We start from the raw sequence: 14,972 nt of genomic DNA on the forward strand, positions 1-14,972 counted from the left end.
CTCTTGACCCACCAAATGTAAGCTAACCCCTGAAAATTCACAAATGCTGTGATCACTTACTAGGGAAAAGAGGACTGAAAAAGACCTCTGCCTATGGAACATTTGCATTCTGAATAGTGAAAAAGACTCAAGACCTCATTGGAGACATAGTGAATAGAGAAAGTGTCCATCAAGGTGTCATCAATTGATAGGCAAAATCTTATGAATATATTTCAAACTATGTAAACTCTACAGATGTTTTAGTGAGAGTAGTGCTGTAATATTAGTAATGTAAAAGTATAGGGTGAAAAATGATAAAAACTAGTAAAAATAATGTGTAATAATAATGTAATATGAGTAATGCATGGATGAAAAATAAAATGGCAGCTGATTATATGTGCTGTAGGGCCCCTGTAGCAGAATCAACATTGAAATTGTAATTTGATCTAGTCTCTATTGATTTTTATTTTTTTATTTTTTATAATTTTTATCCCACGATTTTGCAACCCATTTTCACCCAGTGCCAATTGCCTATGTAATCCTGGGCTCTGCTCTCCCTCTGCCACGCCTAGGGAGACAACGGACTGACCTCATGCTTCCTTCAATGCATGAGTAGTCCAAGTTGTTTCTTTTCACCTGACAGGGGGGATTTCCCCGGGATGGACGTAGCGCGTGGAAGGAACACGTTATTCCAACCAGTTCCTTTCCCTTCCATCAAGCGCCCCGGCTGGCCAGGGGGAGGCATTATTGAGACCAGGATTACTGCATGTTTTTGTGAGGGTATCAACCCTAGGAGACACAGGGAGAACATGCAAACTCCACACAGAAAGGCCCTATCGCCGACCCCACCTAGGGTGTGGGCGCTGATGACGCGGAGGGAGAAACACGCCCCCAGCACCCACAGCGTCCCCCGGCGGGAATCTAACCCAGGACCTTCTAGCTGTGAGGCGAAGCGCTAACCACTGCGCCACCGTGCCCCCCTCTCTATTGATTTATTGACCAATAACAGAACAAAAACAGTTGTGTAAATGGTTATGGGAGGCCGGCTTCCCATATGGGGCTTAAGTGGTTAATAGAGAACCATTTTAAAACAGCAAATGGGACACGTTTGTGGTTTTGGACGTTGGTCTGCCAGGCTAGTCTCCTCCTAGAATTGCACTGAACCAAACTGAAGTGATCCCAGCAGCACCCACATGACACCCTGAACCCTGCAGCACCCACATGACACCCTGGGCCTGAACCCTGAACAGCTCAGTCAGCTCACTGAGCAAGTGAGAACTCCATCTGGGCCCAGGGGAGTCATTTGGGCAACTGCCACCCCCTGGTGTTCACATTTAACATTGCATTCAGTTATCTCATGCATAGGATATTTGTCCCAGATTCTGAACTGTTTTATCAGATTAATATGATTTCATCACAATCTGGTGCCCGTCCATCTACGTGTGACATGTGATATCATTTACTTTAACTTTGTTTTTTTTATAACAAGGGTTCATATTTTAGATAGTCATTAGAGAAAAGAAACATTGAGTGTTAAAATGTTTTCATTTACTTCTTTCTATCGTTTTAGTGATTTTAACGATTTTGATTTGCATGCCCCCAACCACTGAAATCAAAATATTTTAACAATCATCTTTTCTTTTCTCTAATCTAAAATATGAACCCTTGTTGTAAAAAACTAAACTTGTCCTTTAATGCAACCGTTAATTTATCAACCACTTTCTACACGGCATCCCTGTTTTGGGCGAACATTTTCAAATCTTTTCTCTTTTTGCCCCCAAACAAACAGTGACAATAGTGGATCTACAAGCTCTCAACGCGTTGACAGGCAACAAGTTCAGAGCTTGTAAATGCACTATCTCTGCTATTTTAGAAAATCAGGCTTAAGTGGTAACCTATTTTTCTCCTCCCCACCATTTCTTTCTGAAACTGTCTGGGTTCACATTACATTCACTCCAGGCAGGGTTGTGTGATGTGAACAGAGCTGAGTGCAGATCCCTGCTCTCCTAGAAGGTTTGACCTTCTAACCCAGGGGTCAGCAACCTTTTTGAAATGAAGTGCCATGTTTGTATTATCTAGATCGTCAGTGTGTCATGTCAACATACATTTTAATGGCACATATGTTGACATATTTTGATTGGCAGGACATTGTTATAATGATCATTAGACCCAGAGCAGTAATCCACCTATCTCCTCGACTCCTTCCCCAGTCAGAGTTAAGAGTTTTAATGAATGTAGAATTATGTGCAGGATGTAATTTGCTGTAAATGAGCTAACTTCATTTAATTGACCACGTTTAAAAATATATCTACCACACTTCTGCCAGTGTGCCAGTGATCACCCTCCCCTGTGCCAATGTTGGCACCCGTGCCTAAGGTTGCCTACGCCTGAACCAAAACCATTCACTACCTGGTCATCTCCAAGGCTGTGGTCTTTAAACCTAAACCATTCGCTACCTGGTTATCTGGAAAGGCCTTGACCTTCTAACCTACAGTAAACCATTCTCTACCTGCTCTCCTCGAAGGCCTTGACCTTCTCGCAGCCCTCAGGAGGTTCTCTCTTGAACATGTAGGTGTTGTTGGGTTTGGGAGACGAGGCGAACTTGGGAAGAGGTGAGCTGCTGCCACTGTCTGTGAGAGAGAGAGAGAGACACAGGTTTATATGAGAGAGAGAGATACTAGAACATATACTGTGGCAGATTACCAAAGCACAGTAACTGATAACAACCTGAGAAAGACATTGACCATGTACAGACTGAGTGATCATGGTTTGGCGATAGAGAAGGGCAGACACAGTCAGACCTGGCTTCCCAGAGAGGAGAGGCTGTGCTGTCATTGTGATGAGGGAGCTGTAGAGACACAATTACACTTCCTAACACATTGTAAACAATAGACAAACATTAGGGAGGAATTCTTTCCAAAGCATTGGAACAATTAGCCAAGAATTCCAATGATTGACAACAAGGAAGAAATTGCCACTCCTTTTGGGGGAACAAAGAATGTGCAGTTTTCACTGCAAAATATGACAATTCCTGTCACAAGAAAAGGGACAACCAGTAGGACAAATGTACTGTATATAGGCCTACCATGTTTTACTTTACCACACCATCTCCTTTTTTATGTAATTCCATTGTTTTTATATTGTTATGTTGGAGACTGCCCATAATTGTTGTCTATGTCATAATTGTAATTGTGCTTTGGCAACATTTGTGAAATTAGAGACTCCAGAATCCAAACCCTAAATAAAAAGTCACATAACACTACAAAACCCTAAATAAAATAAACTACCAACCAATACAGTATGTTGCTTCTGCCTCCTTTGTAAAGTATGTCAGCATCCAGCCTTACAGTCCTCCTCTCCCCTAAGCTTTTAACTTTTACTAACTGAACCCCAGCAACCATTAGTCTGCTTGTGTTCATATTTGGAAGCCTCTGTAATGTCCATAAATCAGTTGTGAGGCCTGCAGGTTGCAGGAATGCCCAATAAGCTGAGAGAGAGAGAGAGAGAGAGAGAGAGACGATGAAAGGCTTTGGATAAGTTGTGTTCGGTGTCTGTGATAACTTGGCAGTCGCTGCTACCTGTACCCATGATCTGTACCATGAAATATTGTAGTTGAGTTTCACAAATGTTGTTACCACCAAAGATCACCTTCATCTCTGTCTGGGTGTGTGTTGGTACCTCTGTCCCAGACTGGGTGTGTGTCTGTACCTTTATCAGGGTCATACAGCATGTCCTCTGTGGAGTAGGGGCTTCCGTCGTGGGACCCCTGCGGGCAGGCGGGGGAGGGGCAGGGGGACAGGCTGGAGCAGCTGCTGGAGCGTCCCGGGACGGAGGGGGTCTGGGGGTCCCCGCTCTGCGTGCTGCTGCTGCGCTGCTGGGGCCGGAAGGGGGCCCTGCGGCCGTCCGGGACCTCCAAGGCCTGAGAGCGGAGAGAGAGGAGAGAGACGAGCACCCATTACAGTTTATACACTAAAACACCCTGGACGACGCTCCACGTGTCCCAGACTCTTCTCCCTTCCCTAAAACACCCCGGACGACGCTCCACGCGTCCCAGACTCTTCTCCCTTCCCTAAAACACCCTGGACGACGCTCCACGTGTCCCAGACTCTTCTCCCTTCCCTAAAACACCCCGGACGACGCTCCACGTGTCCCAGACTCTTCTCCCTTCCCTAAAACACCCCGGACGACGCTCCACGCGTCCCAGACTCTTCTCCCTTCCCTAAAACACCCCGGACGACGCTCCACGTGTCCCAGACTCTTCTCCCTTCCCTAAAACACCCCGGACGACGCTCCACGTGTCCCAGACTCTTCTCCCTTCCCTAAAACACCCTGGACGACGCTCCACGTGTCCCAGACTCTTCTCCCTTCTCTAAAACACCCCGGACGGCGCTCCACGCGTCCCAGACTCTTCTCCCTTCCCTAAAACACCCCGGACGACGCTCCACGCGTCCCAGACTCTTCTCCCTTCCCTAAAACACCCTGGACGACGCTCCACGCGTCCCAGACTCTTCTCCCTTCCCTAAAACACCCTGGACGACGCTCCACGCGTCCCAGACTCTTCTACCTTCCCTAAAACACCCTGGACGACGCTCCACGCGTCCCAGACTCTTCTCCCTTCTCTAAAACACCCCGGACGGCGCTCCACGCGTCCCAGACTCTTCTCCCTTCCCTAAAACACCCCGGACGACGCTCCACGTGTCCCAGACTCTTCTCCCTTCCCTAAAACACCCCGGACGACGCTCCACGTGTCCCAGACTCTTCTCCCTTCCCTAAAACACCCCGGACGACGCTCCACGTGTCCCAGACTCTTCTCCCTTCCCTAAAACACCCTGGACGACGCTCCACGCGTCCCAGACTCTTCTCCCTTCTCTAAAACACCCCAGACGACGCTCCACGCGTCCCAGACTCTTCTCCCTTCCCTAAAACGCCCCGGACGACGCTCCACGCGTCCAGACTCTTCTCCCTTCTGGCGCCCAAACAGTGGATTAAACTCACAAAAACAAAAGTTGAAAATGGGGAACATAATATATACAGTTGGAGGGAGTACAGCATTGTGTAAACAGAGCTATGTCACAGGTTATAAACCCTTTGGAACAAATAGCAGCTTTCATTTTTTTCTCAATACAATTTATATAGTGTACAAATTTAAAATGCATTTAAAGGTAGCAGCTCTGTTTCATACTGTATGTACAGTAGGTCTAGATGTCAGTCCATGGTTTGTAGTCCTTAGGGTGGTTGTGTTTCTAGCCTTCTTTTATCACAACAGTTTACACATCTTGCTGCTGTGTTCACACATTGTTGTATTTCTCCCAGTAGGTATGGGAGTTTTTTGTCCTTGGTCGTTTTTTTCAAACTCACTTTGTGTGTGTGTGTGTGTAATCTGTGGGAAGTACGTGGCTCCTCTACAAGGCCTCTCCTACGGATACAATAATAGCGACCCGTGCTCACCTTCAGCTCGTCCTTCTCCCCGTTGTCCTTGATGAAGACCTTCTCCAGCTCGTGGTTGATGCCCTCCATGCTGCTGGGGACCCTGGAGATGGAGGGCTTTGGCACCGTCATGTTGGACATCTGGGAGGACTTGGACATCTGCTGGAGAGGAACCACATGACAACATATAGGCCGGATTTAGACTGCAGTCAAATCCATCCCAAATCCGATTTTGTTGTCAAATCTGATCTTTTGGCCCGAGTTTTCACACAGCATTTGCAAGTGACACAGATCTGATCTGTGCGTTCAGACAGCGTCAGCCCAAAGCTGCCCTGCGGCAACATGTATGCTTTGGTTACCGTGGTAACGACGTAGGCGTCATGACGTTACGTCACTACGTTGACGCTAGTTGATTACGTTCAGGAAATGCGACATAATAGACCATAGTAAACACACGTTACAATATTGTTTTTCTCTCTTCTTTTCTTTAGTCTTGTGTTTCGCTCTTCTCTCTGGTTTTAACTGTTTAGCTCACGTGTTTTCTCTCTTCTCTTTAGTTTTTCTCATGTGCTCAGTGCGCTGTAATCAAATAGTAAATACTCGCGCTCTGTAATGATGTAATTTACAGCCGCGCTTGGCTTGCGCAGCAAGCGACGCTTGGCCAGTTTGATGTGACTTGCATGTGACTTGCATATAACTCTATGGGGTGGATGTGGTTGCTGCTTTCAGACTGAGACAGATGTCCTCAGATCCGATATGGATCGGATTTGAAACCACCTCTGGATGTGGTTTTTCAAAATCGGATTTCATGTGACATGCATGTGACCTGTCTGGATTTAGACTATTTAAAAAAAATCGGATTCCACTTTTGATGTGACTCAGATCTGATTCAGGCTAGATTTTAGTGGCAGTGTAAAGCCGGCCATAGTAAGTACACTATGACATCTGGGAGGACTTGGACATCTGCTGCAGAGGAACCACATGACAACATACAGTACACTATGACATCTGTAGAGGAACCACATGACAACATACAGTACACTATGACATCTGGGAGGACATGGACACCTTCTGTAGAGGAACCACAAGAGGAAGAGGAACCACAATATACACTGTTATGTTGGACATCTGGGAAGCTAAATGCTTAATGCTTAAATTGTAAATTGTACAACATACACTATGTTAGCATTCACCTCATTTCTTTTTTTAAACTCAGGTTTTTGTATCATCAGTGGTTCAGGATTCTATGTATTTGGCCGCAGATCCCCATCTAAAAATAAGTTGTTCCAGGGACCCCAAGAAACAAAGACGGGGGGATCATTCAAAAATAGCAGATCTACAAGCTTCACAATGTGACACATTGTGAAGCTCAAAATGTGACACACTGTACGTTCTTGAGGAAATGCACATGTAGAGGGGAAAAGACTAGCTGAAGTGGTTTAAATGATCAATACAGATGTGTGAATTCTCCCCCAAAGTATTTGGGCACCACTGCACTGCAAGACTTTTGTTGTTTTGATTGTTTTTTGGGGGGTACCCAGATGATTAGCTTACAGTGGTCACATTGGCCAAATATTACATAAGAAAGAGGCAAACATTGTGAAAATATCTACAAGCTCACAACGCCTCGCACCGCAAGGCTCTGTGAGCTTGTAGTGTGGCTATTTTTGCAGAACCGAGTCAAACTAAATGTCACTCTGAACCCTTGAGCAGGTTGGTTCCTTGCATGGTTTACTCTGCCATCAGTGTATGAATGTGTGTGGGGGTCCCCCAGTTCAAATAGGATTAGTTTTGGGGGGTTGCGGCTAGGGATGGAGCTCGTACAATTTTATTGATAATGAGCACCTTATCGATCCTGCTTATTGAGATGGGCTTTTATGGAGCCGATATTGAGAGTTTTCTAATATTTTGTGGAAAGTAGAGGTCTTCGGGTAAGTCAGAGAACCGAAATTATCCAGGATCCGACCCGGCTCCATTCACAAGTAGTGACTTCGGAGCCGTCGCAATAATTTCTTGATCGCCTCTTGTCTTGATTGTTTAAACATGACGTCATGCTCGATAACAAGCTTGATAAGCCCAAAGCGTATTGATACGGGTACTCAATAAATGTGTTAGCGAGTTTGTAGTGGGCTGTTGCGGCCTGGAAAGTTGTGGGAACCCTTGCTCTAGTAGTGGGAGTTGTTTGTGAGTGTTGCAACCCACCTGAACGTGGTTCACCGTGGAGAGATTGTTGTTGTTGTTGTTGTTTGTGGTGGTGGTGTTGGGGAGGCCGGTGTAGCTGAGGGGTCCACACTGCAGGGGGGACAGACACTCCTTGGGGTCTTTGTGGTGACGTCCTCCCTGCTTGCTGCGCTGCAGCTGCTGCCGGAGCCTGGAGATCTGCTGGAGACACAGAGAACATGTTACTGATGATCCATATAGACCAGGAGATCTACTAGAGACAGAGAACATGTTACTGATGATCCATCACAGACCAGGAGATCTACTAGAGACAGAGAACATGTTACTGATGATCCATCACAGACCAGGAGATCTACTAGAGACAGAGAACATGTTACTGATGATCCATCACAGACCAGGAGATCTACTAGAGACAGAGAACATGTTACTGATGATCCATCACAGAACAGGAGATCTACTAGAGACACAGAGAACATGTTACTTACAGACCAGGAGATCTACTAGAGCAGGGTTTCCCAAAGTGGGTGCTGTGATGCCAGTCCAGGCAGGGGTGCCGCAGGATACTTTGTTAACATTTGGAATTCATCAATATCACTTCACTATGCTTAGCAAAACAGACCCGATTTGCTCTGTACTTGATGAGTTCTTTTTCCGAACATGGCCAACTCCCTTCACTGAAAATAGCAGATCTACAAGCTTACAACACGTCGGCTATTTTTTGTGAACCTTCCCCCCAGAATAGGGATGCTGGGGTTGAAGTGGTTAAACGTCAAGTATTAATTTATTTTCAGTCAGTTCAATATGATGTAATGTTCTAAAAAAATAACAAGTGTAATCCCGAGGTATTTCAAAAAAGTGCCCAGAGTCAAAAAAGTTTGAACACTTCTGTGCTAGAGACTGTTACTAATAATCCATCAGACCAGGATATCTGCAAGACAGAAAGAATATGTTACTGATGACTCCATCATAGACCAGGATATCTGCTGGACACCATGTGTGTGTATCTCCGTCTGTCTGAATGCAAACAGAGGCAGAGAGGTTAATGTGTACATTATGAATGTCTAAAAGCTAAGCTATCATGTATGTTTGTATTGTTTTTCGTTTTCTCATGTTTTTAAAGGCATCTTGTATTTCTCTCCTTTCATAGAACTTACCTATACCTACACATGGAACATGATCAGATGGGTGTGCTGTTACCTAGTCTATCCACAGGGTGGCACCCTTTCCTAGGGCATGTCAGACATGATACATGCACTGCCTCATACTTCCTGTAGTCCATGTGGAGGCCTGGAGTAAACTAGCCTGGGGCCAGCCTATATACTAATGCAGCTAACTAGTAACTGCAGTATAGAGTCTGGTGGTTCTTCCATCCAGGAGCATTTCATGGGAGGAGGTAACAAAAAAAGATAGGGCGTATGTTCTCAGTCGTGACTATTTTCTACAGACCCTATTTGTTAGACCAACAACCAATGAGTGCAGCGCAGCCTGCTCTGCTTAACGGTTAAACAGTTAATTTTCATAATAATATGATGGCATTGTCCTGGTCCTGGAAAGTGTTGTTTGACTATGGGGATGTGATTCTGTTAAACAGACTGCTGGTTTCGTGTCGCACGCCGTTTGTTTTCTATTCCTCCTCCTCCTTCTCCTCCTTGCCATGAGCTCACTTGGAAATCAAAAGGCAGCGTCGTCAAACCAACCATTTTGTCGAGATTGACGATAAACACAACACAAAGAATGCGCATCGCTCGTCAAATTAATGCGAGACACCCAGTCAGCGAGCAGTAACCCCCAATGGGGTTATTTCTACACCCCGCTGTCCCGACCTCCCGCTGTTCCCTTAGCATTCACCAGCATCGGCAGGTTAGCATTCACCAGGTTAGCATTCACCAGCGTTAGTTTTACTGATGTTAGGGTCTAAGGTTTAGCTGGTCGGGTCGGAACAAGGGGAGGTCGGAACTATGACATGGCACTGAGTGAATGACGTCAGGCCTTCACTGCACTGTGGTCCAACAGTCACTGTGGGGGTCCTCCACATGACCATGACTGACCACCACTGAACTAAGATGGCAGTTTTTATTATATTGTAGATATACAGATAACAGCATGGTATTGAATGGCACTTCTCTCTTCTTGCATCACTTGTTGCCTCTCTCTATTAATTGCTTTTATGCACAGATATGTCTGATTACTTGTTCTCAAGTCACATTGTAGATTAATAGAAGCCAGTTACTGTGAGACACACCCTGACAGACAGACAGACAGACAGACGTCTCTGGTTCACTGTGGAATGAAGGAAGTGAGACAGGAAGAGAGAGAGACGGGTAGATGTGTGTGTGTGTTTGTGTGTGTGCGTGCGTGCGTGCGTGCGTGCGTGCATGTGCGTATGACACCACTCCTCCACTGCGTCCCAGTAGGACAGACAGAACATGTCCATACATGTCCACCACTGGGCGAACGTTAATAATAAGAGTGAAAAGTTCCTCTGATGTAATGAATTATAGGAAGTATTGAAATATGGACACACCCACGTAAAAAGTATGTCAAAACTGTACTTGAGTAAACCATTCACAGATTCATCTAAAAAAATATATAGAATATTATACGTTCATTCCTCTTCTGTAATATAATTCAAACTTTCATATATTCTCGATACAGTATGTTGCAAAATATCTTTTGTTTTCATTTTAAATTTTTATGGCACACAAAAATCTAAAAATCCATATCTCAAATATAATTTGAATATTACAGGAGACCACTCAAAACAAGGATTTATAATAGAGAAATGTCAACCTTCTGAAGTCAGAGTTGCATGAAGTCCAGTGGGAAGTTTCCGAAGTCAGTTAAGATTTGAGGTGCTATGGAATCTGCATGCTATTTTAAACAATATCATTTTTTAGATGAATCTGTACTGTAAATGTACTTTAGCTACTGGCCACCACTGGGTGTTCGGGACCGTTACTGGGACCAGTGAGTGGACCCAGAACATGTCCCTACATGTCCCTACATGTCCATACATGTCCCTACATGTCCCACACACACACACTCTCTAGACAGGGTGAGGGTGATGCACTAAACCTGCACCTTGCACCTACAGTAGCCCACGTGTTGCCAACTAAGTCAGCTTGTTTATCCACCCGTTTCCGCGGGAATTTACTGTAAAATTATGTGTGGGACACATGCAGGTATTCTGGGACCGTCAGTGACGGTCGGGATTACGATCGCCGCTCACCTTCTGCGCAATGCACGGTGGGCTTGTAGATCTGCTAGTTCCATTATTTTTGAAAATGTTTGAAAATAATGAACATTAACATTGTCAACACGGAAACGATTATGACAAAATAATTATGTCCAACTACTAGAAATACTGTTCCTACGAAACAGTGTGGGCTCGCATGGCACACCATTTATGGGCATAAAGATCTACCCAACGGGCAATCCAACATATATGGGCATAAAGATCTACCCAACGGCCACTCCAACATGACTTCTCCTACATTCAATCCCTCAGATCCTCTATATAAAGATTTGGGAGGACAAACTACAAAAGACTTCATGTTGTTGTTATTTATATCAGGTCGCACTTATTGGTGGTGATGTCACCAAGAATGCTGCTCCCATATTGGCTAAGGGCCCTGCCTTTGTACGGTCGGACAGTTTTGAGGAGAATATAAAGATTTGGGAGAACATACTTACTGGTCTCGCTTTTCAGCAAGCCACAGTAATTGCGATTAGCCCTATTCACGACCCGCCCACTCAGCATCCTCCGGGTGCTGAAGTCCCGTTTTGAAGGGGAAAATCCTACCATAAGCCTATAGAGTTAGCACAGAAATCGCAAATTTAATGCAATTTCCGAATAGTAAAGTATAAAATACGGCTAGCATGATCAAGAACACAAGATAGTAAACGGCACAAAGCATTAGAATTTACTTTACCGTTAGAAATAACGATTTGTTGGCTTTAAGTCCAGTATAGTTTCCCCTTCTAAATTGAAGTCAGCACCTGGGGGATGCTGAGAAACGGAAGCAGGTGGGCGGGCCGTGAATAGGGCTAATTAGAAGATTATTATGTAATAATTGTGACAGACGTGGTTGCTTGTTTCTCTCCACAACAGAAGCCTGCACCTTGCTGCACCCAGCCCTGTTCTCTGCACTGTGTCTTTACTATAGCAACACAACAGCAGGCCACACACACACGCGCACGCACACACACACACACACACACACACACACACAGTGGCGCTGAAGGGCCTAGGAAAGTTAGACTGAGGTAGGGGGGCCCAAGGTGCCAGGGCCCCCGAAAAGTCTGGAGTAAAACATTTTTCCCCCCCCAATTATAATAATAACTATTATCATTAGTGTCTAAACTTAAAATTTCCGCCGCCGAAATAAAACCAATGAGCGACTGTTGAATTGGGTCTCTATATTGGGCCCACCCCTACAGCCCAAAAATGGTTTCTCCTGCTTGTTGTTTTGAGTACTGTTTTTGGCCACTAGATGGTAGTCTTCCCTAAGGTATGAGTGACCAGTTTCTCCCTTGTCATATGCTTCAGTAGACAGCAAAAAGTACATTCCTATGTCAATTGATTGATTGATTGAAGACTTTATTAGAAGTTTGTATAGAAAAAGGTACAGTTTCATGACGGTACAGTTCAACTAAAAGGAGATCTTAACCCTCTAAGGCCCACGGTTGTAATATTACAACGTTTGTATTTTATCCAAAAAAAGGTTTAAATCATTTTATTTTAGCTCCCCCTACCACCTAAACACCACCATTGGATTCTATTGTTTAGTATTACAATGCCATTGGCCACAATATTTGCATATAAATACCCCCCACAGGGGCTGACATTCACACCCGCCACACCCGCTGAAATTCCAGAGTTTTGACGAACAACATCTCACTTTTTCATGGAAGCTATACCTCAAAAAAAACATAAGTAAAATGCCTGTACTATTCTTTTTGGTGATCATTAGAATGTCTAGAACATGTAAATATGTTATTATTTTGAAAAATATCCCCCATATGTAAATTAGAGCATGATTTATGATTTTTGATTTATGGCTATAAAATCTTACAAAAACATTTTTTTGAAAAAAACATTACATTTTCCTCTTAATAGGACTCCTACAACACCATCTGATTTTTTTCAATTTTTTATTTCAAGTATTTCTTAATGCGGGCCTTAGAGGGCTAGGAAAGTCCTACATTGCTGCAGTTATTTACACAGGAAACCATTGAAGTATCTCATATAACATTGAATGACAGATGGATAGAACACTTTGTCCGCCCCCCCGGGGGCCCATACAGATTTCTGTCCTAAGGGCCCAGAATTTGGTGCCACGCCCCTGCACACACACACAGACCTAGATCAATGTGGCAGAGAGAGAGACACACACACAGAGAGAGAGAGAGAGAGAGAGAGAGAGAGAGAGAGAGAGAGAGAGAGAGAGAGAGAGAGAGAGAGAGAGAGAGAGAGAGAGAGAGAGAGAGAGAGAGAGAGAGAGAGAGAGCGAGCAGCACTTATCAAAGACACCTCTGTCTCCAGCAGCTGACACTCGATCAGCTCTCTTCACAGAGTAGAACCTGTTGCACCATGATGGTGCTGCTGCTGGGAGAGTGTTTTTTGCAGGTCATTGTGTATCAAAGGGTGCGTTCGGAAATGTGCACCGGGTGTGTGCTCAGTGTAGTGAGTGCAACCTCAGTAAAACTATGCCTAACCCTAACCGCTAAACCTAAACTTAACCCTAACCCTAACCTCAGTAAAACTATGCCTAAACCTAACCATAACCCTAACCCTAACCTCAGTAGGGTTAGCTCAGGGGTAGAGAAACCGTTATTAGAGCACAAAGGGTTCCCGAAGGGTTCCCAGTTCGAATCCGAGCTCCCCCTGAGCAAGACTCTGAACCCCTAATTGCTCCCGGTGAGCAGGTTGGTGCCTTGCATGGTTTCCTCCGCCACCGGTGTATGAATGGGTGTGTGAATGAGTGAATGTAATGTAATGCACAATCTCTGTAAAGCGCATTGGATAAAAGCGCTATATAAAAGCACCATTTACCAGTTAACCGTGACGCGGGTGATTATCTAACACACCCGGTGCGCATTTCCGAACACACCCTGTGATACACTCGGACTGAACAACCTGCAAAAACTGCTGCTACACCTCCTCCTCCTCCACCCTGGAGCTTCGGTTTCTCTGCTCACTCTTTCTCAGCCCAGGTTACATCACGTCCAGGACAGCTGTAGTGACGTATGCTTCCTTCCCACTACCGACTCACATACCAGGAACTAGCTAGCGTATGGGTCCATACCAAGTACCCTTCCAATAGTGTGTCATAAAAAAAAGAACTGAGCGGTGTGAGTTAATTTCATCAAGCGTCCCGCGAAGGCGGATCACGGATCGCCTCAAAAACGCCATGGTCGGTGGCCAAAGAAACGACGACAAGTTTGTGTCCTATTTAGACGCTCTGACCTGGCGGTCACCACTCGACATTAGGGCGCGTTACTGTTATACAGTATAGTGTTTCAGTGTTACTGTTATATACTGTAGTGTTTCAGTAAGTGACTGGAAGTGGGAGGATGTGAATGACAATAGGTGATAAACGGTGGCATGGGGACATACAGTATCATCTTTACAACGTATATAAAACAATAGGTGATAAAAAGTGCTATTGGGACATACAGTATCCATGTCTTTACAGGGCCGTCATTAGAACACGGAGGGTTCCCAGTTCGATCCCGGGCTCCCCCAGAGTTAGTGTGGAAGTGTCCTTGAGCAAGACTCTGAACCCCTAACTGCTCCTGATGAGCAGGTTGGCGCCTTGCATGGTTTCCTCTGACATTGCTGTGTGAATGTGTGTGTGAATGGGTGAATGTAATGAATGTGTGTGTGAATGGGTGAATGTAATGCACAATCTATGTAAAGCGCCTTGGATAAAGGCGCTATATAAATGCTCCATTTGCCATTTACAACGTACATAGGTGATAAAACGGTGACATTGGGACATACAGTATCCATGTCTTTACGAGGTGTAAAACAAACTGCATCTTGTTATGATGAACCCCATGCTATCATGGTGTAATTACTGTCTGTACGGTGCAAACCTCATACTGTATGTCCAAAACTCTTACGTCTCAGGATTCAAAATCTAAAGTAGCAAAAGTAGCAGATCTACAAGTTCAAAACGTGATGCTAACTAAATCTAAATTTGCTGTCAAAATCAACACCGTCTTTCAACCTGTCTCGTCATTAGACATTTGTTTATTTAGACACCAGTGTCTTTTGTTGAGATTCTTGTAAATGGTGCATTTTATAAAGCGCCTTTCCCTTTATCCAAGGTGCTTTACATAGATTGTGCATTACATTCACCCATTCACACACACTTTCA

At 44.7% G+C, this 14,972-nt stretch overlaps 1 protein-coding gene across 1 annotated transcript in view; it reads right to left on the reverse strand.

The window, feature by feature from the left end:
- LOC308292783 (glucocorticoid-induced transcript 1 protein-like) overlaps positions 1 to 14,972 on the reverse strand; it is a gene marked incomplete at its 5' end in the record, with an annotated part of 45,034 nt that overhangs the window by 4,929 nt on the left and 25,133 nt on the right. Inside the window, 4 exons of the mRNA XM_080735212.1 lie at positions 2,489 to 2,609; positions 3,688 to 3,898; positions 5,428 to 5,565; positions 7,609 to 7,785. Coding sequence (XP_080591338.1) covers positions 2,489 to 2,609; positions 3,688 to 3,898; positions 5,428 to 5,565; positions 7,609 to 7,785 — 647 coding nt within the window. The remainder of the gene's footprint in view (positions 1 to 2,488; positions 2,610 to 3,687; positions 3,899 to 5,427; positions 5,566 to 7,608; positions 7,786 to 14,972) is intronic.

Source organism: Nannobrachium achirus, assembly GCF_963921795.1.
Source record: "Nannobrachium achirus genome assembly, chromosome: 10".
Taxonomy (NCBI): Eukaryota; Metazoa; Chordata; class Actinopteri; order Myctophiformes; family Myctophidae; genus Nannobrachium; species Nannobrachium achirus.